The 22,251-nt window shown below is 44.3% G+C and overlaps 1 protein-coding gene across 6 annotated transcripts in view; it reads left to right on the top strand.

The window, feature by feature from the left end:
* Positions 1-22,251, top strand: part of LOC133357994 (catenin delta-2-like) — a 291,019-nt gene that overhangs the window by 259,327 nt on the left and 9,441 nt on the right. For all 6 annotated transcript variants that reach the window (XM_061576251.1, XM_061576267.1, XM_061576260.1 and 3 more), the window contains 3 exons: positions 19,939-20,062; positions 20,678-20,815; positions 21,608-21,687. In XM_061576251.1, the coding sequence (XP_061432235.1) occupies positions 19,939-20,062; positions 20,678-20,815; positions 21,608-21,687 (342 nt within the window). The remainder of the gene's footprint in view (positions 1-19,938; positions 20,063-20,677; positions 20,816-21,607; positions 21,688-22,251) is intronic.

Here is a 22,251-nt window from a genome sequence, read left to right as displayed (position 1 = left end):
TATAAATATTTATGTTAATATAAATATTTACGCGATCTAACCCCAAAAAAACCTGTATTATGGATGATATTGGTCGCGAAAGCCTGTGTGTTAAACTGATCTGCGTAATTCATTTCAAATTTGACACCAACACGCACGACTCCCTTTCACAATGGCCGACTCTTGCGAGTGACGTCACAGGGATATTTAATGTCCGCTGGGAAGCAGACAGCACATACTGTTTTCACGGTTAATACACCTCCCAGTATTGACCAGGACGGCCACTGAATATCAGCCTTGAACCTTGGCGAGAATCGGCCAATACCCGACCACTGGGCCATCTCACCACACCGAATTGGGCCTTGTTAGTACTTGGACTGGTGACCGTCAGGGCTTGCCAGGTGTAGTAGATGAAACACTTTGAGGTGGCCAGGGGATAAGCATTTAGCGCCATTTCTTGATATAGTTGCAGTTTCTCTGGATACTCCTCCCCCCATGTCACACTCTCATTAATGACATTGGCCAAACATCTCACCCAATACAGGAACCTCCGAAGAAAAACAAATGGACACTTGGGAATTTCTGGATGGATAATAAATAATAGGGTGGATAATCATAACGATTATTTGATAATGGTATATTTAAAACATGAAAGAATTAAAATATATGTAACCCCTATTAATATGTAACATTAGAATTGTCGTGAGCAAAGATGTTGGTTGATTTTAAAATAGCGTACTATTGTATTTGTGCACATGCCTTGCATTTGCAATTTGTATAATTTGGTCACTAGTCTTTTTCCACAACATATGCCGCACAATTTGTTTGTTGGAGCAGAAACATTTAATGTAATGGCTCAGCGTCTCCGACCCAGACCAGCTCATCATCATAATCAGTGGCTTGGGTGGTAAAGTAATTGCACAGCAATTAAATTCATGCCAAAACACAGTGGTGCAGTATATACAGCAAAAAGGCATCGCTAAATGCTTATTGTCGTGAGTAACTATCCATATATTTGTTATGCCCTTTTGCTTACTGTCAATTTAATTCACACGTATTGGGTTGTATAATCTGAAGGCAGGCATTTCTAGCAGCGACAGAAGTGCATATTACTGCAGATAGGTTTAACGCGCAACGCAGTATGGAAAACGGAACGGAGTTAATTGTACACCTATGCTGCTATTCTCAATCCGCTGCTGGATGAGGGCCTCTCCCCATGCTGCTTGCATCATGGGGGAATTTTTTTATTTTCATATTTGTCTACTTTAGTCAGTGCAGGTTGGGGAAAGTGGGTAGCATGGCCCTGTGTCAGCCTGTCCGTGCATGGTGGTGGCCCATTCAAGCAGCTATTGCACTTAACCCTGGCCTGTTTAGTGGCAATATTTTAAACTAATACATGCCCATCCATTCTATCCAGTAGACGGCACGGTTCTACTGTGCCATTTTGTTTATTGAGTTTGTGTTATTTATTTGAGCACTGAAGGGCCCAGTAAGCTGTGAGCCTCTTGTTTCATGGACGCCCTGCAAAAGTACAAATGTTATACTGTGGAGATCTTAGTTACTATCATGGTTACATACCTCGCGATACTAAAAAGGGAGTACCGGTACGTGATTTACATGTTACAGGGATAGGGAACTGGTAAAAAAAAACAAAAACAAAAATTACTGCATTTTTTTACTTACAAAATAAAGGGGAAAAAATGACTTGAACAAAGAACACAATCAGCATTGTACAAGAATATAACCCACTTTTCATCCACACAACCAGAGAATACACACTCATTATATTTTGGCTCATTACTATCACAACAAACGATTATATATTTAATAACGCACAATAAAAAACGTGATTTATGAAGAATATTAAAAAAATTAGACATTTTAAACTTTTTCATCTTAATGATGATTTTCATACTGAGACACCGTTCCAACGTCGAACCAGGCTATTTAACACACTGATAGCTGCTGCCACTGGTTCAGCACCAATGACGGCACTGGTATGGGGGTTGCATTGCCACTGCAGATGCCAAGTGCCGTTGCAAAGTACGTTTTTGTCTTTGTGTAAAACCTTTGTTTGCTCTATGGGGACCTCATTTGCCAGTAAAAATATGATAATTGGTTCTTTACCCTTCTATCTGGCAACAAAACTGACACCTTTTTACAAGGAGTCATGTTTGCATAGACCGCAATACCTGCAACTCAAAGACAATGCACCATCTTTGAGTTGTGCGCCTTTTGGCGTCTTCTGGTCCAACCCATGTGAGACTAGGCTCGAAGGAAAGCTGTCTCGGGTGTGGACCAATCAACTTCAAGGACAGTGCACATTATCAGAGTTATGTCTTTTGTTTGTATTTATGACTGCAGGTATTGCGGTCTATGCAAACATGACTCCTTGTAAAAAGGTGTCAGTTTTGTTGCCAGATAGAAGGGTAAAGAACCAATTATCATATTTTTACTGGCAAATGAGGTCCCCATAGTGTAGATGTTTGCCCCGAGCTCTCATACTCTGATGGTGCATTGTCTTTGAGTTGTGCGCCTTTTGGCGTCTTCTGGTCCAACCCATGTGAGACTAGGCTCGAAGGAAATCTGTCTCGGGTGTGGACCAATCAACTTCAAGGACAGTGCACATTATCAGAGTTATGTCTTTTGTTTGTATTTATGACTGCAGGTATTGCAGGTCTATGCAAACATGACTCCTTGTAAAAAGGTGTCAGTTTTGTTGCCAGATAGAAGGGTAAAGAACCAATTACCTTTGTTTGCTGTTCGCTACATAGCCTTGTAAGCACACACAATTGCAACGAAACTTTATTTTGCTTAGGATCAATAGTTGAGTTTTTGTAGTCGCCCCAGGTTTTGCTTGCAGATACTACCAGAGTGGTTTAGTGTAACTATATCTTCCATAGAATGGTTACCCTAGAATTATGTGCAAAAATACATAATTTACCTCCACGAGTTCACCTATTATAACACTGTATTATTTAATATTTTTTGCTGGTTGGCTGGTGCACAGACTGGCAAGTACGTGCTGGTGATCTCACCCTTTATCCCGCAGCATTGAGCCGGGTTCATGTTACGCGCTGCCGTCACGTCTCCCCCACCACCCACCCCACCCGGCCGTGTACCCCTCGTAAATGCGCGGGCAGTGTTGGAAGCTCTGAATTTGCTCGGTTGGCTACCGATAGGCACGGTTGGCTACCGATAGGCACGGTTGGCTACGTACGGTGTGAAAGAAGTTCAACCTACATACGTACTTACATGAATAAATACATCTGATTGTCATTGTCATTGGCTCACTGTAACTCAAAAACTCAGTACTACAAGGCATGTGGTGAAGTTAGGAGATTTCAATGTGCTCGGCATTTGAAGACCTGGAGACCATAATCTGTGATTTCGCCGACAATGTGTTCATGGAGACAATTCCCTATCTGGACAGCAGAGTGAAGGGAGCTTCTGTCCAGGGAGCAATGTTCTGGCAACTGGGGGGCAAGGGCATGGCTTGGCAGGGTTATGGACGATCGGGTGGCATGGCGTCTTTCATATGGGGGTGGAAGCATGGCCTGAAGATCTGTGGGGCAGTGGTTGGTGCGCATTTTGACAGGACTGTGAGAGAAGCAACTTGTCGATGGTGATGCAGGTTCGGAATGGTGAGTTGTGTGCTGGCGGTGGCTTCATCCACACAAATTCTTTTCAGCGCATTACTCTGGATGTTGTCGAGGAGGTTGAGTTGAGTTGGTGGGGCGTTCATCCAGCCCAAAGACATTGCGGACTTGAGCTTTGTAGACTGGCTCGGCCCTGTCTGTCAAGTTTGTTGTCCACCTTTCTCAATGCACCCAGTTTCTATCCTGCTCTAATGGAGATTTTGGTGAGATGTTTTGACCATGTGAGCTTGCTGTGAATGGTAACACCGAGGCTCTCAAGCTTGTTGGTTGATGCTAGCTGACAATCACCAAAATGAAGATCCAGCTTGGATGGAATTCTCTTCTGAGATAGTATTTTGGTCTGGCACTTTGATGGTTTCGAAAGTGATCTTCCATTTTTCTGCCCAGATGATAATTTGATGAAATCTCTGTTCAGGCTAGCTGCCACTACGTTGCTTTCTGCAGGTGATCTTATTGGAGCATAGATGATTGAGTCGTCAGCGTAGAGATGCAGCTGAGTTCTCGCAGACATCGACCAGGTCGTAAATGAAGATGGAGAAGAGAAGTGGATTGCGAATTGATTCTTGTGGTACAGAGGCATTGATGGGAAAAGGTTATGAGACCTGGCCGGACAATACAACTCTGATGGATCTGTTGGAAAGACAGCTCTGCAGCCATGTCAGACATTGTCCAGATACCCCCTTGGAGCAAAGCTTAACATATAGGCCGTTGTGCCACACTTTATTATAAGCTTCTTTGATGCCCAGAGCTATGACACAGACTTCTTCCCCCTTGTCCAGTGAGGTGTTCCACCTCTGAGAGAAGATATTCAGAAGGTCCACTGTGCTGTGACCTGTTCTGAATCCAAACTGTCTGCAGGATATCAGGTTGTTATTCAGCATGTACCTTTGAAGTTGTTTGTTTACTGCTCCCTCCATAACCTTGCTAATGATGCTGAGCAGGTATATGGGGTGATACTTTCATGGGTCGGCTTTATAGTCCTTGTTTATTTGGATTACTGAGGCCAGCTTCTATTGGTTTTGGAATACTCCACTTGAGAAGCAGCAGTGGAAGAGGCGACACAGAGGGCTTGCAAGTTCAGCACTGCATTCCTTGAGAACTCTGGTGGGGATTAGATCTGGGCCAGTGGCTTTCTCGGGCATGAGTCGCTTTAGGAGCCTGTTGATGTCTTTGGGCTTGCAGGTGATGTTCTCAATTGAGCGGGTGGTGCTTTGTTCAATGTATGGGGCCCGATCTTTTACATCTTGGAGACGGCATTTTTTTGCAAAAGTCTCACAGAACACTTCTACTTTATCCCGTGCTGTGATATGGGCAACATCCATGTGCACAATGACAGGGATGTCAGAGTTTGCAGCTCTTCCAGAGAGGGAGTTGATGAGCCTCTACCATTTCTTTCTGGTTAAGGTTCTATCAATAAGCTCCTTGAGTTTGATGTCGTAGTTCCTTCTAGCCTGCTTCTCAGTCAGGTTGTAGGAGTGTCTTGCTTGGGAAAATTTCAGCTTGTTGACGGCAGTGTTGTTTTTCTTGAGTTGGCGGAAGAGGCATCGCTTCTTCCTTGTAGCTCTCCTGCACTTCTCGTCAAACCATGCCTTATGTCCGGGCTTTTTGGTGACAATTTTGCTGGGGATGTATAGCAGCTCCATAGCATTACAGATGATGTCAGTGACCTCGCTTACACGTCTTCTCAGGGTCTATCACCGAGAAGACTCTTGACCAGTCTGTAGATGCGATGAAGCCTCTCCTTCCCCAGTAGTTGGCTTTGTTGTATTGCCACACTTTCCTCTTGTAGGGATTATTTTTCTGCGCATGGACATCAAGCTTTACCAGGACTGGGTTATGGCCTGAGGTACCCAGGTTGGCAAGCGTTGTAGATACGAGAGGAAGGTCAGTAATGACAAGGTTCAGGATTTGGTCACCTCTTATTGGAAATTCAACAATCTGTTGAAGACCCAAGCAGCTTGCAAGCTATAACGCTGGGTGGCCAGCTGAGTCTGTTATTCGGTTACCTAGCCGGTCTTCATGATGGACATTGAAGTCTCCCACCAGCATGATGGAATGTGCATCAAACGCTATCATTTTTTATAGGGTTTCAGTGTCCAGGTAGTTAAATATGTCATTGGTAGCACTGGGTGGTCTGTACACGGCTCCGATGAATAGCTTCCGGGAACATAAGTTGACTGTGAGCCACATCAGTTCCATGTCGGTTGGATATCTTTGGGAGTCATGATTGATGTCAATTCCTCGTAGACAGTACACTGCAATCCCACCTCTGGATGAGGCAGCTCTATCTCTTTGGCAACACATGGTGTAACCAGGTATTGCAATGCAGTCTGCTCTTGAACAGATGGGTCCAGGAATGTTTCCACCACCATGACAACAATGGCTTCCTTCTTGCACAAGTTGGCGAGTTCTCCGATGTTGCATCTCAGGCCACGGATGTTGACCTCAATATTTAGCGGTTCCTTGTCTCATAGTTGGTGGGCATACATATGTCGTTTCCATATTGATCCTTTCGAGGCTTGGCTTTGTTTCTTGTAGCAATTGAGAGTAGTGTTCAAGGGTTGATGGCCCTTGACCCCAGACACAACTGAGCAGTGTGGTGGAGGTATATGCTATACATGACCTGATCTGAAAGCATCCGAAGACTCATAACAGATCGTGCTCGGGTAAGAGTCACTCGGGCAAGGGTGGGGTGAACAGCACTTTTTTATACCCCCCACTACCCCATCAGTATGCCTGCAGTACTGAAGAGATGGCCTCATCCACAGCTGACCATGTAAAATATGGAATATTGGAGCAATGCTGGGCCAATGTTGGTCCAATCAGTTCCAGCCACATGCCAATGTAGGTCCAACGTTGGCGCGTTTACTGGGGAGTAACTTCCCATTGTTGTTCACATTGATCAATGCAGATCTGGGCGTAGGTATTTGCCATTGTTAGATTTGGCAACACAAATTATGAAGAGGATCAAGGGCCAGATTCATGTGTGGGAAAATATTTATTTCACCTAATTATTGAAAATGTACCAATTTGTCCATTACTAACAATGTGGCAAATCACCCACGCGATGTGTTGTGGTTCCGTTTAATTGATGAGAGAATATGGCGCTGACATGTTTAAATAATACAATAAAAAAATAAGTGACAGTTAATTATAAAAATAGCAAGTATAACATCGTGAAGTGGACCAGTCAAGAAAGTGAAAACATTACAAAAGAGAACAATTTACAGCCCTTTTTAATTTTTCTGATGGATCAAGGCCCCCCCCCCCCAGTCACGTTTGTCAAGGCGATTTGTACTTGACAATACTTCACCATGCTAATCAATGTGGATTGGTGAAGAGTGGAAGGCCACTCACCGCTGATCTTAGCCGTGGCTGGGAATAGATAAATAAAACAATGAAAAAACCACAATGCTACATTTACTGGTTCAGAAAACAATAATTATCTGGAAATATCTCTGAAATTCACGAAGCATGTCCCAAAGATCTGGACTGGATATCAAAACTTTAACGGGAGGCTGTAAAATGTCACCGTTCCTCCACCTTCCTCTTGCACCTCCGATTAGCACAGTTGGCTACGCACGGCGCGAAATAAGTTAAACATACAGTACATACATAATTTATGGTTCAGAAACAAAAACTGGAGACAGAAACGTTAATGCATGCAGCACTGGCAACCAAAGTACAGCAACACTGAATTTATTTGTACCCTCTACAGGCGGCATGATGCTCTTGCCTACCTGAGTAGAACCGAGCATGACAGCGCGTGGACGGTGTCGGCTTTACCGGCCGTACAATGAGAGTCGATCAGCACGTGCCAGAGAAAGTCTTTCTCTCTCCCAGAAATACGCCAATTCCACAGAGTGGTCAAACTCTCACAAGAAGTTTAACAAATGTTTCCCTTGGGCAGGGCTTTTAGACAGCCAAGCCATCTGCTGCCCAGTCAGGCAGAACCGTGAATGGCCTCATTCCTGCCTCTCCTCTCAGCTGGTTAAGGGTGGAGTGATGGATGGCGCAGTGATTACTGCACTGCGCGATTAACCCGACGACCAGATTTAGATCCGTGGCCACGGCTAACTTTGGTGCCGAGTGATATCTTAACAGGTCCTGAGCTCCACCCCAACTAGCCCACATTGAGCAGCATGCCGAAATATGGGCAAACAAATCTCTTTGACTGACGTGGCGGTAACCTTCATTCAACAGCGCATTGACAAGAGCTGGAAATTATTATTTTAAGCCTGAGAAAGGTCCTCCTGCTGGATTTCTAGACTTGAAATGAGAATACCTTTTTAGATCTCCTTTAGGTTAAATTAACCTGACTGTTAAGAGCTGAGTGAATGTTTGACATGGCCTGGAAACAACACCATGTGCAAAGGACTCCCATAGGTCAGCTCAGCCTTAAATTATTATCCTCTGAGGACATTTCCCAGGTTAGCTTGATTTGACCATACAACACCACGTTGGTCGGTGCGGGTTATCAAAGCAGGGAGCATAGACCTGGGAGCATAGAGGCACAGTACAGCAGTGGATTTTTCTGCACTTCCCCCCGCTTCTCACAACATAGCACAGGCCCATAGCCACTCATAAAAACCTGACATGCATGATGTTCACCCATTTCAACACTGTCCAGGAACAACCTCTGCCAAGCTGCCAAACATCTGATGAGGTCGGGCACGTTCCAGATGATTTGGTCATCGGTCTTCTAGTTGACTGGAAAATGAGAACCTTCTGCGGTGAACGTTTAAAAACACTGGCGTGTGCCACTCTGCATTGAAACTGAAATCCTTACCCCTTTATTTTCAAATGTACGTGCACGTGCTGCGTCTCAATGCTGTAATGTGCCCGTTTACAGGGTCAGCCTTTTAAACTTCACTTCAACAAAAATACAGATGAATTACATTTTCCTGAATGCCATAAGTGCTACGCCTGCGATGAGTGATGCTTATCGATTTTGTTTATTTTTTGGTAGTGCAGGTGCGGCGGGGAGGATACATCACCTCAAGGGATCTGTTACTGGCAGTACAGTTTTGTTTTCTTAAAATGTTTATGTTAAAGGATATGGTTGCATTTCAAGTTCAAATTAATTTTTTAGGTATAGCCCTGTGAGCCATTCGGCTCTTGAATCGGGTGCAACCGCAACAAACAAAAAACAAAAACATGAACAAAAAAACATCTTAAAGTGAATATGTGACTGAGTGCAAACAGAAAATCCAAGAAAAGACAGCAAAATATTGCAGAAAAAAATACCGTACACCAAGAAGTATAGACACATCACAGTTAACAATGGAAATATTTCACGACATTATACTGTAGGATGAATCCAACCACATGCCATGTCAGGGATGGGAGATGTTTGACCATATTTTACCATGCTGGTTCAGTGTGGATTTTGGTGAAGAGAAGGAGGCCGTAAACCAGTTTAGATGTCAGCTGCCACTGCCAGGAATCGAACCCAGGTTGCCAGATTATTTGAGCAGCGTGCTAACCACTGCGCCATCAGCGTATTCATGCAGCATGGCTTTCCCACCTGATGACGGACGCTTGTGTTGCGCCCGAAACGTCGTGATTTATTTTATTTTATACCTACGTGACTTTACCGAAAGGACCAACGAGTAAGTATGGCTATGTTCCGACAAACTGAAACGGACTAAACTTTCGGGTTGAGTACATTACTCTTATACTTCTATGCCAAGTGTTTGTAAAGCGATGCAGAATATTTTTCGGTTGTGTGCTACAGTGGCATAATGCAGTGTGTAGATACATGCCCTTACTAAGCGTGTGTAACGCTGATGTGATTTGTCAATTAATGTCTTGCAATACAGGCATCGAATTGCGCGTGTAAAAATGTACTTTTTTGTATTCATACATATCTTGTATGTGATGGGTTCTCATAACCCCTGCATCCACCAGAGGTGCTAACACTCACCGCAGCGTAACAAAAAAGCTACTTTAATTTAACCAATACTCTCAGTTTTGACAATTCATCAACTCACTGAGGTGTAGGGGAGAGATCATTGCACCCCTGTCTTAATCCCAACATGGGCCATCTCACTACGCCGAGTAATTAATAACCCGCCGCAGCGAACTTCACTAAGCCACTGACCCTGAGCCACTCACTTGAGGCCTTGATGGCACAGAATGTTCCAGAAATACAAGGGGCCAAAAGCTTTTTGCTCAAGGCAACCTCTTAGGTAAACAGTGGTGATGGGGGGGGGGAGAATCACTTTTTGTGGTTGCTTAGTTTGACCCCAAAAACACTGGCACAGGTACAGTGCACCGTGATAGACAGGGAGCATCGTGACATTTATATCGGCAGAACGATGGAATGTAATGTCACCCTCAGACCCGGGGCTCTGTGCAGAGCTGGCGAGTAGTGTTCGAAGAAGATTCCGTGTATCTGTGCTTCACTTGGACAACTTAATAAGCGTAAAGTCGCCCGGCATGGAAGCAGATTATAGATTCTACAATTCAAGGTCGCCGCTTAATCTTACTTTGGCTTGTGGTGGGGGTAGGGTTATGTGACTGATTGATTAAGCAGGGTCTGGTTAGGGTTGAGATGACATGCGCCTTGTGTGTGTGTGTCAGTGTGTACTCTGGTTTCTGGAGACACTTATCTGTATACACACCTACCACTGTTGTGTGCATATATGTGCGTGTGGTTGGAGCAATAGCGTAGTGGTTAGCACACTATACTATGAACCCGACAGCCTGAGTTCGATTTCCAGCCACGGCTAACATCAGTGGTGATTATCTAAACCGGTCCTGGGCCTCCTCTCGGTCAATACAACCTTGAATGAGTACCTGGTGTGGTGTTTAAAAAATGTGGCCAAGCTTGGTGCTTGTCACACCACCCCCTCGTGTGCCGTGCTGTCCTTCATAGGTGCTCGCTAACAGCGCTTGCCCCAACAGCTCGTGTAGGCTATAAAGGGCACCTTTGTCTTTGTGGTGAATGTGTTCCGCGTGTCTAAAGTTTGCCGGTGATGGCGAGCGCACGTAAATACGCATGTGCATTCGTCCACATGCGCCTCACGCGTACGTCCTATGTTAGAGAGGATGCACACTTGTGTTCATAACGGGTGTAGAAGTTTCAAAATGTATTTTACGAAGCAATGCCTTGAACCCCGAGACCGCCTCTCTCCAGGAGCCAAAGCAGTGGCAGCGCTGCCCTTAATTAAATGCCGATACGTATCATCGTGCATTACTGCGCAGATGCCATGCGGTCGTGCTCTCTGAGATTAATGACACTGCCAGGACTGTAAAGCATGCGCTAGCCACTGCGTTTCATGTTTATGTTTCTAAAACGGTGGCTGTTATTGAATTAGGCTTAGCATTATTTTAACCCCAGTGAAAAACTAGAAGATTAAATTGTTTGGAAAGAGTGTTACATTTTTTTGTTGTTGTACCCCTTGCATTATCATTTTTATTGTCAGAGGTCATTTAATAATGATATTTTTATTGCTATATTCACATCGTTTTAGTGACACCTAATTGCTTAGGGCCTCGACTAATTCAGGAGAGAAAACAAATCACATTTCACTGACAGCACCGTTTTCCTTATCTCGACTCAAATCACTGCGTGTGTATGTACCGTACTGTATTGATATGCTGATATAATGCGATCGGTATTGCCCATGGACAAGTCACCATGAATGTGCCCAATCGTGTCTCATTTTAGAAGCTGAGCAGGGGTGAGCCTGGTTAATTCCTAACTTAGAGACCCCACTGAGCATTACCAGGGGTTATAGCTTAGGACTGCGAGGTTCCCAGGAGATGGCAACGTTGAGTGTTACCACTATTACGTATGACTTTGTCCAAGTACTCTGTTTCTTCAACATAAAAAAACACTATTTAAATGGAATTAGTAAAATATCCCAAATACAGGATGTACTTGTAGAAGTGTTCTGAGAGTAAGGCTTTCCTCTAGAAATATAATCAACATTATTATTACTGTATATAGGTGCATTGCTTGTAATGGTATTCCTTTTTTCCGATTGTATGCGATGCTTTGAAGAAAATGTGAATACTTTTTGTTTACTCTCAAAACCAGTGGAGGCTTATTAATGCACACTAAATATCGTAAGGGGTATTCGGCTCGTATAAAAAAATATTTATGAAGGATCTTGATTTTAAGGAAATTGCAAATTTTGTGGGAAATTAGTCGGATAAGGGGTCGAGGTTTTATTGAACTGCTTTGGGATTTGTTTCCATCATGCCCAGGGTTAGCAACTCGATAAAGATATAATTCAAAGAGCACTTTCAAACATTCACTCATACTTTGCCATTGATATTCAACCTCAAGTGCTGGTGAAAAAAGCCATGGCAATGTTTACTGCTTAAATTAAAAGGGAGGCTAAAGGGACAACAATATTTAATTGGCAGTTGCTGGTTAATTAATGTTCCAAGGCATTCCAATTATCTATAGTACATCCATAACAATCCTTAAATTATGGTAGGGGAAATTAATATGTTCATAAATTATGAACGGCTCGTGTGATTTATTGCCTCGGGGTGCTCGCCGGAGCTCTTCTGCCTCACTTGGCCTGGATGAAACGTTCCGGCGTGTAAATTCTCAGTGCAGCCCAGAGGAGCACTGAGAGAGGGAGTGGCGGAGGTGGGGGGGATGGATGGCGGAGGCGAGGGGGGGCGATGGATTGCAGAGGGAGGAAAGAAGAGGAAGTGGGGGGGGGGGGAGTTGGGCTGCAATGAGTGGACGGGGTTGGGGGGCTGCAGCGGCTTGACACTGAGTCACTGCGTTTATAAAAGCAACGAGTGTTCTGGGGGGGGTGTACTTCCCGGAGCCTCTCTCTGCAAAATTAGCTTGCATGTGCTGTGCCTCTGCTTGACACCGGGATAATTATGCATCTTGATTGAGAAGGAGTAATGCATTTCTGAGTGGTAGGTATGTGTGCAGAATATATTTTTTCTATAAACGTCAAACGGCGTAAATACAGTATCTGCAAGCAGTTTGGTCTATTCAAGTTGACTTACATTTCCTATGATAATGCATAAAGATAATTTGCTTTGTCTACCATTACATAGCATGGCAGAGTAGGCCAAATACTCTTGACAGGTGCCCTCTAGAGCTGCCTGTAGTGGAGGTCCTTTGACCAGGCGTGGTGTGAGCAATAAATTGCAGGGCTGCACCTTTACCTTTGTCACTATAACCCAGCGCATTGGAGTAAACCGATCACTAATTGCACAACACCTTGATCCGCACCTGCACAGATGAGGTGGAACGATGCGTTGAGTCATCGGTTAATAAACTTAATTTGGAGCTTTCGTGACTGCAGGAATTACTCTTTGGTTCTTTCGGTAAAGTCACGTATGAAGAGAAAATAATAAATTAAATACTAGCATACGACGTTTCGATTGCAACACAAGCAATCATCATCAGGTATAAATGAAATAGAAACACAAATCTAGTATACTTATAAATGTATCGTTTCTTAAGCTCTCTCTGCTTGCATCGATACACATGCGTAGGGATTGGTGTTTTTCAATTCACATATGTTATATACTGTGTGGCCCAAAAGTTAGGACACATAAGATTGTTGTATTTATTTTAACAAATAACATAGGATGATTTTATTTATTTTAACAAATGTTCAAACTGACTTCTGTTAACATTAATGCACGCATTAATCCTTTTTTCAAGTTCATGGAAGACTTTTTCAAGATTACAGCTGTCTTCAGAAAAATGCACCTTTCCATGGCAAGAACATATACATTCCAAATATATCCAGGCATGAGAGTTTGGGATGAACCCACGACCTCCTGCATACTAGGCGAGGTAAAATCGAGTCATGACTATTCGCGTAACTGCTGGGGGACGGATGCAACGCTCCACTACCCTGCTATATTGGCCAGAGTCCTGCTATGAATGTGCTTATTCATATTCCTCATTGCCTAATAGCGTTTTTGCTGGGCTTTTGTCTTTGTACTCACTCGTTAAAATAGACCCAGTGGGTGGATACATGAAATAGGTCCATTCGTTATGAGAATAAATCTGCAGTCTCAACAACACACTTACACAACTTCAGTTGGGTAAATTTCGATTTAAAGCTTTCGTGACTGCAGGGATTCATCTTCTTGGTTCTTTCGGTAAAGTCACGTAGAAGGGAAATAATAAAATAATAAAAATAAAACATAAAATAATTCTCACGACGTTTCGGCCACAACGCAAGCAGCCGTCCTCAGGTGAAGAACAGGTCTGTCGGGGAGACAGCGTCCGACAGACCTGAAACGTCGTGAGAATTATTTTATTATGTTTTATTTTTATTATTTTATTATTTCCCTTCTAGTTTTTGGTTATGCCGATATGAGATTAATTTGCAGGACGGAGCAGTGGCGAAGTGGTGAATCGCACTGCCTTATGACCCTGGCGAAGTCACGTTCGATTCCATGCCATGGAAAGTGACTATCTGATTGAATCTCCAACTCGGCCTTGATGAGCGTGGTGAAGTATGGTTAAACAAGCAGCATTACTCGTGCAGCATGGGGAAGTCTTCCTCCAGCAGTGGATTGACGAAGGGCTGCAAACTAATAATTAAAGTATTATGATCATCTGCATTGGACACGCTTAGCCAGATAAATACCAGACGTTTCTTTCACCGTTTCTGACAGTCGTTTCCACTGAAATGTGCAGAACATTTGGGATTGTTTTTCCCCAGCGCGGATGAATGTTCATCACCCCCCACGTGTTACATTAGCTCAGTTTTGTTAGGGACCTGTCAAATCTGGCATCGCTTCAATTAGTACGTGTGTGGAAATCCGCTGCAGTGCCTCATAAGAATTATCCGCTGTCAAACACAATCTATACGGAATAAAACACAAAGGCTTGCATTATTGGCAAAGCATTCACAACACCATGTGGAATTATCAAATAATGCAATTACCGTTAAGGATCGTTTCTAAATAATTATTTCAGACCGATGAACATATCTCACGATTGCAAGGACAACAGCAATCGTAAACAAGCAATATATTTTATCGCTTTGGATTACACATAGGCACAGATTGTATGTCGCGATGATTAAATGATAATTTCTCTTCTTGTGCAATGTGCATGCAACATGGTAAAATAACAATCTACGACATTGCATTCATTCTGCTTGGGAAGCAAAGAGTTGTTTAATATCAAATAGGGACGGCTTAATGGCTTCGATTTGCATAGAGTGAGGATGAGCCCCCCCCCCAACGTTGAGTCCCTCAACACCGCACCTTCTCACCTCCATCAACCCACCTCAAAACCCCGATGTACAACAATTTGCTCCCAAGCCTGTCGAGTAGCCCCCACCAATCATCATCTGCACAGTTTAAACCCACGCTGGGAGGTTGGGCTACGCGGTGGGGCTGCTTAATAGCTCAAATCCCGCTAATGAGTACGCCGTGTCAACATCGCATCGGTTCACGGGCTGTCGTACTGGTGCATGCAGCAGCAGCAGCCCCTCTGGATTCGTCCCCGCTCAGCTGGCGGATGTAGATTATCTCGTGTCTCGTGTTTCTCGCCTTCAACACAGAGGCCACCGCTGCTAAAGAGTGTAGCGTTGAGCAGCATCAAGGCATGCTTTTGGATGCCCCCGCGGTCCCAGCGAGCCATGGGGCCATTGATTGGTTTGGCTCTGAAGACAAGATAACCTCATTAACCCGGAGTTTTATGCCTTCGAGCTCATTCAGCTGAATGCAGTTTGTTTATGATGTGATCCGCATATTTACGGTGCTTACTTTGCATGGTGTGTGACTGATTCTTGCCTGAAATATGCTGACCCTTGACCCGAGAATCATATAACAGTACAACTACTGTCTGTAGGCTTTCACGATTGTGCTATATGGCTCTCCGATGTGTTTTCAGATTATACCGGCTGTTGAACACCATGATGTTGAGCTTTTTCTCTGCGTTGCTGGAAGCTTCTTAAGGAACTGAATTGGTTCAGTTACAGAAAAAACTCCCAGCATGCACAGCGAAATCTCAGATATCATGCCAAACAACATGCACTATAACCCGAAAACCTATCAGAGAGCCATTCAAGAGTAAGTTTTAGTGATAAAAAAAATCGAGACACCAGCTTAGTGAACAAGCAGGAAGAAAAAAAACTGTACCTAAATGTAAAGTAGCGTTAATTGTTAATATATATAACATAATAATTTTCCGAGTGAAATCCAGATTCTGAAAGTCAGAAATCGGTAATGCCGGTAGCTTCGTTCAAACCCCATGGCACATGCAACTCTGATTGGTCAGCGGAAGCCATATTGAGGCACCAACGGCAAAGCTAAGTCACTGCATGGTACAACACATTCCTGCGGAGGGAGCTGGTAAGAACGTTGGGTTGCTCGGTCAATGGCCAGGGTCAACGGCGGCGTGGTGTATTCCGCAATTATGCCCGACGGTGAGGGCGGGTTCACCCAGCACCACCCCTCCCACCCCCCACCCAGCCCCACCCTCCCTACCCAGCCCCTCCCCACCCTCCCCTCTCCACCCAGCCCCACCCCTCCCATTTTTGGATGCACGACGGATGGACACAATAATCCCCTGTGGGCTGGTGGAACCAGGTGGTTTAGCAGTTAAAAGGTAAAGGTGCAACCTTGTTATTGTTAGCTCAGACCACTGCTGTTGGGCTTCCTGTCGAGGGAGCTCTAGAGGGGATTTGAACTCTTTCACACTGGCTAGAGGTGAGAGAACCCACACACTGAATTTAATCAAATTGGTAATCGCTGCAAGTAACAGACCTCGTATTATTACGTTATAATACTACCACCACCTACCCATTTAGACTCATTCATGTCTTCTACATAGGTGAGTTCAGAACATAATCCTGTGACATATTATTTGTGGCTGCATTAACGTTGCGCTGAAGTCCAGCCACAGTTGTCCCCAAGATCATTTGGCAAACAACTGATGAAATATGCAGGTGTGTGTGTAAGGGAATGCTTTGGATATGTTTTCGACAAAAATCTATGCTGTTAAACTTTAATTATCCAACTTTTGTGTTACATTTCCGTAAATGAAGTATGACCCTTCCTGTATCCTCCAAGAAGATTATTGCTGTGAAAATGAACGTAGTTATGGGTGGTGCGGGGGGGGGGTGTCCCAGATAAAACAAACAAATAACGCAAAACATGTGTAAATTAGACCAGAAAAATGTGTACCGTTTCTAACTATGCAGAATGGGGGTGATTGCTAAATATTTCGTCTGTTTTTTGTTGCTTATGTAAGCGGGTCCTTTTTTGCCGAAACGTTTGCCAAGTCACAAAGAAGTACATGGGGTCATTACCTCTCAAGGAAGCCAGCGTGCCTCTGTATTTGTGTGTGCTATGAAGAAGAGCCATGCCCCCCAAGCGTTGCTTGTTATGTTTTTGTTTATCTTTTAAGGCTGAGGTGGGTTTTTTTTCAGTTTTCAGTTTCATTAATTAGGTATAGCCCTGTGAGCCATTCGGCTCTTGACTCGGGTGCAACCGCAACAAACAAAACCTGAACAAGAAACATCTTAAAGTGACTACGTACAACAGAAACATCCAGGAAAAACCAGCAAAATCTTCCAGAAAAAGCACCGTATATCTACGCTGTGTGCAAAAATCCCAGTGGGATGCAAGTCAAGCAATAACAACCATAAGACAATTTAGATTAAAGTTATCAGTCTACCTCTGTACTACAACAAACAAATATGGCTGAACCAAAACGTTTTCGAAATCACCAAAATAAAGCTATAAAAACAATGTAACAGTGATCATAGGAACTGTGATTCAAATTTAACAATAAAACAATATACATAACATGTACGACCAAACTTTGCAGCCATAGCTGGCAGCATGAGTCACTCCATAACAGCAGGAGTATCAGTAGGAGTATCAAAATTTTAAAAATCATAGAGACCTATAGACCCATACTCAGAGGCCGATAGAGACTTACTCATAGAGACTTACAGGGACCCATACTCATTAAGACCCATACTCAGAGACCCACACTCATAGATACCCACAGAAACCCAGATCCATACTTATAGACTCAGAGACACCCACAGAGACCCATACTCATAGAGACTCAGTTATAGAGACCCACAGAGAGCCATACTCAGATACCCACAGAGAGCCATAGACCCACACTCAGAGACCCTTACTCATAGAGACACACAGAGACCGATACTCAAAGATACCCAGTCAAAGAAACCCACAGAGGACCCATACTCATAGATATCCACAGAGACCCATACTCAGAGACCCATACTCACTCACAGACACCAACAAAGACCAATACTTAGAGACCCACAGGCACCAACAGAGACCCACAGGTTACACCACTTCCTCCCTATGGTCTGCCTGGGGGAGAGCTTTTGCCTTTGTGAGAATGGAAACCACCTACACCACCTCCACCACCTCCACCCGCACCAGCGCCACCAGCACCACCACCATCACCACCAGCACCACCACCATCACCACTAGCACCACTAGCACCACCAGCACCACCATCACCACTATCACCACCAACACCACCAGCACCACCATCACCACCAGCACCACCATCACCACTATCACCACTATCACCGCTATCACCGCCACCAACACCACCAGCACCACCAGCACCACCAGCACCACCAGCACCACCAGCACCACTAGCACCACCAGCACCACTACCACCACCGCCAGCACTACCAGCACCACTACCACCAACACCGCCATCAGCACCACCACCACTCACATCTTCTTCTGTTGATTAATGTGTTGAGCTGGTTTTAATAACCCAGAGTTAATTGTTCGTGAATTCAGCTGTTCCTGTTGTGTTGCCTAACTTAAAAAAATCTGGCATGGTTTCACACTTCCAGATGTTGCTGTGTGAAAGAAAATAGGTCTTAAATATGTAAAAATGTTATCAACTCGAGATTAATTTGTTAATAGAAATTGCACAACTGCATTTTTTGTGAGTTTTTTTTATATTAAACAGGACATTTAGAAACGTATGGAATACATTACCCGAAAGTTGCATTTAATTTGTGTTTATATAGCTCGTGATTTTTGGCAGTGTCACTTGCTCTCTGGTTCCAAATATTTCTGCACTTGAGTGAATGCTGCTGGCATGTAACAATTCATCTGCCCAGTTCTCTGCAATTCAATTATTCTCCAACAATTTGGGATGATTCGGTTTCATAATGAACATTTTTTCATCCAATTTTTACTCTCTTCATTGTATTCTCCGTCTCCTGTGTTCTGTCTTGGTGCTGTTATCTTAACTGTAAATAAATAATACATTCGGTGCATTTAGTTAATGCAGAAGAATCATGGAACCATATGCGTCTGATTTGAGCAAGGAATTGTTACGTTAAGTAGGTGTGTAACAATGAATCCTTTCGTCGATTAAACTCGTCAAACTCATGATTCACGCATCTAAGCGTACACTTCAGCATCGATTATTTCTGACATTTGCATCTATTGTAGGTTAAGGTTCACTGGATCCTTGCAGCCACTACAATGTTAAAACAATTTGATTTTGGCAGTCAAATCGCGGGTACATCCGCGAGCAGCAGTGCCGGCTGAGCTGACGACTGCACTTGCAGCACCCCCAAGTGGCTGGACGTGAGCATGACTGTGACCAAGGAATTAAAGACAGACTCGACAAACGGCGCCAGCTTGCGCTGCTCACGCGTGGAGCTCGCCCACTCCATAAAGCATCGCAAATTGGCAGTTTGGTAGTCAGAAGCATCCTTGTAGTGCTGCCCTCATCCCTCGTAAACGATGTTGCTGCGCAAGTATCTGGCTCGGACTCCACTTTTGAGTGCGGAGCGTACGGTGCGAAGATCTTTCGCACCGTACGTAGCCGACCGTGATAATCGGAAGTGTGGGGGAAGGACATCAATAACTAAACACTAAAAGTAGTTCGGAAGAGTTGATTTAACGTATGTATGCATATTCTTGGTTCTTTCGGTAAAGTCACGTAGAAGGGAAATCATAATATACTTTCCTTCTACGTGACTTTACCGAAAGAAGCAAGAATATGAATCCCTGCAGTAATGAAAGCTTTAAATCGAAAAGTATGTAGGCATATAAAACTTCTTTGGCACGCCTTGTTGTATTTGGGATGTTTCACGCCTTGGTGTATTTATTGAATGTCGATTGGCCAAAACGTCAAGGTCTCCGTGTAAAAAGTAACCTGTTATTATCTAAATAGTCTGTTACTTTGTGTATACGTTGACTGAAACGGCAACCTTGATGCATGTTGTTTGATGTTGATATCCCTGATGCATGACGCTGATATCCCGGCTGCCTGACGCTGATGTCTTTGCTGCCTGACGCTGATGTCTCTGTGTTGCAGGATGGCTGGAGTCAACAGCACTTCTTGGTCCTCAGCACCATGGAGAGGGAACGGAATAAACCGCGCGCCGTCTCGCAGCCAGCATCTCCCACGCGTGCCACCGCCGCCATCCGCAGCCAGTCGGGTAGGACACACACACCCACACACACTCACAACTACGCGTGCACACGCGCACACGCGCACACGCGCACACGCGCACACGTTCTAAGGCAAAGAAACCTTGTAAAGCCAGAACAGACTCGTGGGGCAAACAACCTATACACCTTAGATGCACACTTATAGGTACATCTACATAGATGTAGACACACGTAAAAATTTAATTGATTGCTCATGATTGATGCAATTGAATGTAGTAGCTCTAGTGCCTGCAGGAGTCAAGTGAACCTTTGACATACAGCATACATGAAGCGAAAAATTGTCAATTCTCACACGCACGAGTCGCCGCATGTACCTGGCACGTTATATAAAATTTTCACGTGTTACTCATTGCTTGCCTAGTGTGGCACTGTCAGTCATAAAGAAAATTGAAAACAAAACTTGTTCCAACACACGCACACTTGTACCATGTGCATGTTGCATATGACCACGTCTGCATTTTGTGCCGTGCACATGTGCCACAACAGCACGGCAAACAGATGCGGCCACATACGAGACTGTTGATGTCTGGGGATGTTGTCTTTTCCCGACTTGCTGGCATGCGTTTTTCTCATGTATATGCGTTGTGGCCTCTCGCGTGCAGTGGGCAGTGCCCTCTCCACGGCACGGGACACCTCTAGCTTCCGCGAGTCGCGGCGCTCCGAGTACGAGGCGGTCCGCTCATCCCCCAGTCACCGTAGTAACCGCCCGGAGCTGCCAGTGAGGAGAGACTCGAGCAGGGGTGAGTCGGTGGATTACTTGCGGCAAAAGGCCTGTACTGCAGGCCTTCAGCTCTCAGTTTAATTAAAATACATGATTACTCCTCCGCGATAAGGTTGCAATGGAACTAACAAATTAAGGCGTTATTTGAAGGGAGAGTTCTCGATGGCTTGTGAACGTGTCACAAATCTATAGGGGAGCTCATTCATTAAGTGCTACGTTTGTAACCGACACAAATTGTGTATTGTTCTGGAGGCGGAGGCGGGGGCGGGGGCGAAGCCTTCGCAAAGCACATTGGAACTGTGCATAACTCCGCATGAAACAGTAGAGAGGGACGGGACGACAGGCCCTCTTTAGCTAAGGGTTACCCCGTGCTACACCTGTCGGGTGGTACAGCTGCATTGGGTGTATCCCGCGCAGACGTCTACGTCGGTTCGTACGAGTTCCGTGATGCGCTGTAACGCATCACGGAATTAAATAAAAACAGTGAGAGGAACATTGCCGAGTCCCACTTTGGTGTTCCAGGAGAAAAATCACGCCCTATGCCGAGTTTAAGCACTGACAATAAAACGGCCGCTGGGTCAACTTTAACACGGGCATCGCATCAACTCCAACACGTTAACCACTGCTGCCCACCGCGTTACTAATTTTTCTCCATACCCATCAGTAACCCATGTGCTGGTTGTTGTGCGAGTGTTTTTGGTTGTTGCTTTGTGCGCGGCCGTTGGTTTTGTGTGGAGTGCCAGGAATTGTTTTGTGTTTTAACAAAGTTTGTTTGGGACACCCATCGCGTAATCCTCCTTGTCTCGCACAGGACTCCCCCCCCAGCCTTGCGCCGGCACTTACAGAAGTTCTTATGCCTCCCAAAATGTGGAGGATCAATCCCACACTCAGGTACCGGCTTCCATTGCCTCTTCTGCTCTAACATCATTGGCAGGCATCGTAGTCTTGTGGTTGGCCCCTGGCTGAGGATTGGTGATATATAGGGTTGCAAATAAATATGGCCCTTGGGTTTTTTTTGTTCTTATTCACTGAATTATAAGTGTATAGACTCAACCAATGGTTACCTATGTTTAGGAGATAGATGTTCAGGTCAAATGGTTTTTACTGTCTCTGGAAAAGTCGCCCAGACTTTGGAGTGTGGTATAGCGCACAATAATCTTTGTAACCTTAGACTCGCATATGATAGGCTAAAGGGGCAATTATACATCGAAAAGACACCAATGAAACAAGTATTTACTTTTTTTTTACCAAGCAAGACATTTTTTTATCTTATTGTATCTGTTTATAAGGGACACATTGTTATTCCTTACACTGAAATGCTGACCAAAATAGACAAATTTGAACCAACCATTAAAAGTAATAAGAATATTATAGTAACGAAAGCAGCAAAATATAAGGGGGAAATGTCAACAAACATGGCATTATATGTCTTTCTTTTTTAAACCGAACACATTT

The sequence above is a fragment of the Lethenteron reissneri genome, chromosome 7, assembly GCF_015708825.2.
Source record: "Lethenteron reissneri isolate LAM-NWPU_2019-01 chromosome 7, ASM1570882v1, whole genome shotgun sequence".
In the NCBI taxonomy this organism is placed as follows: Eukaryota; Metazoa; Chordata; class Hyperoartia; order Petromyzontiformes; family Petromyzontidae; genus Lethenteron; species Lethenteron reissneri.
Note: the sequence above shows the minus strand (reverse complement) of the source record. Positions and strands in the feature narration are given on the sequence as shown.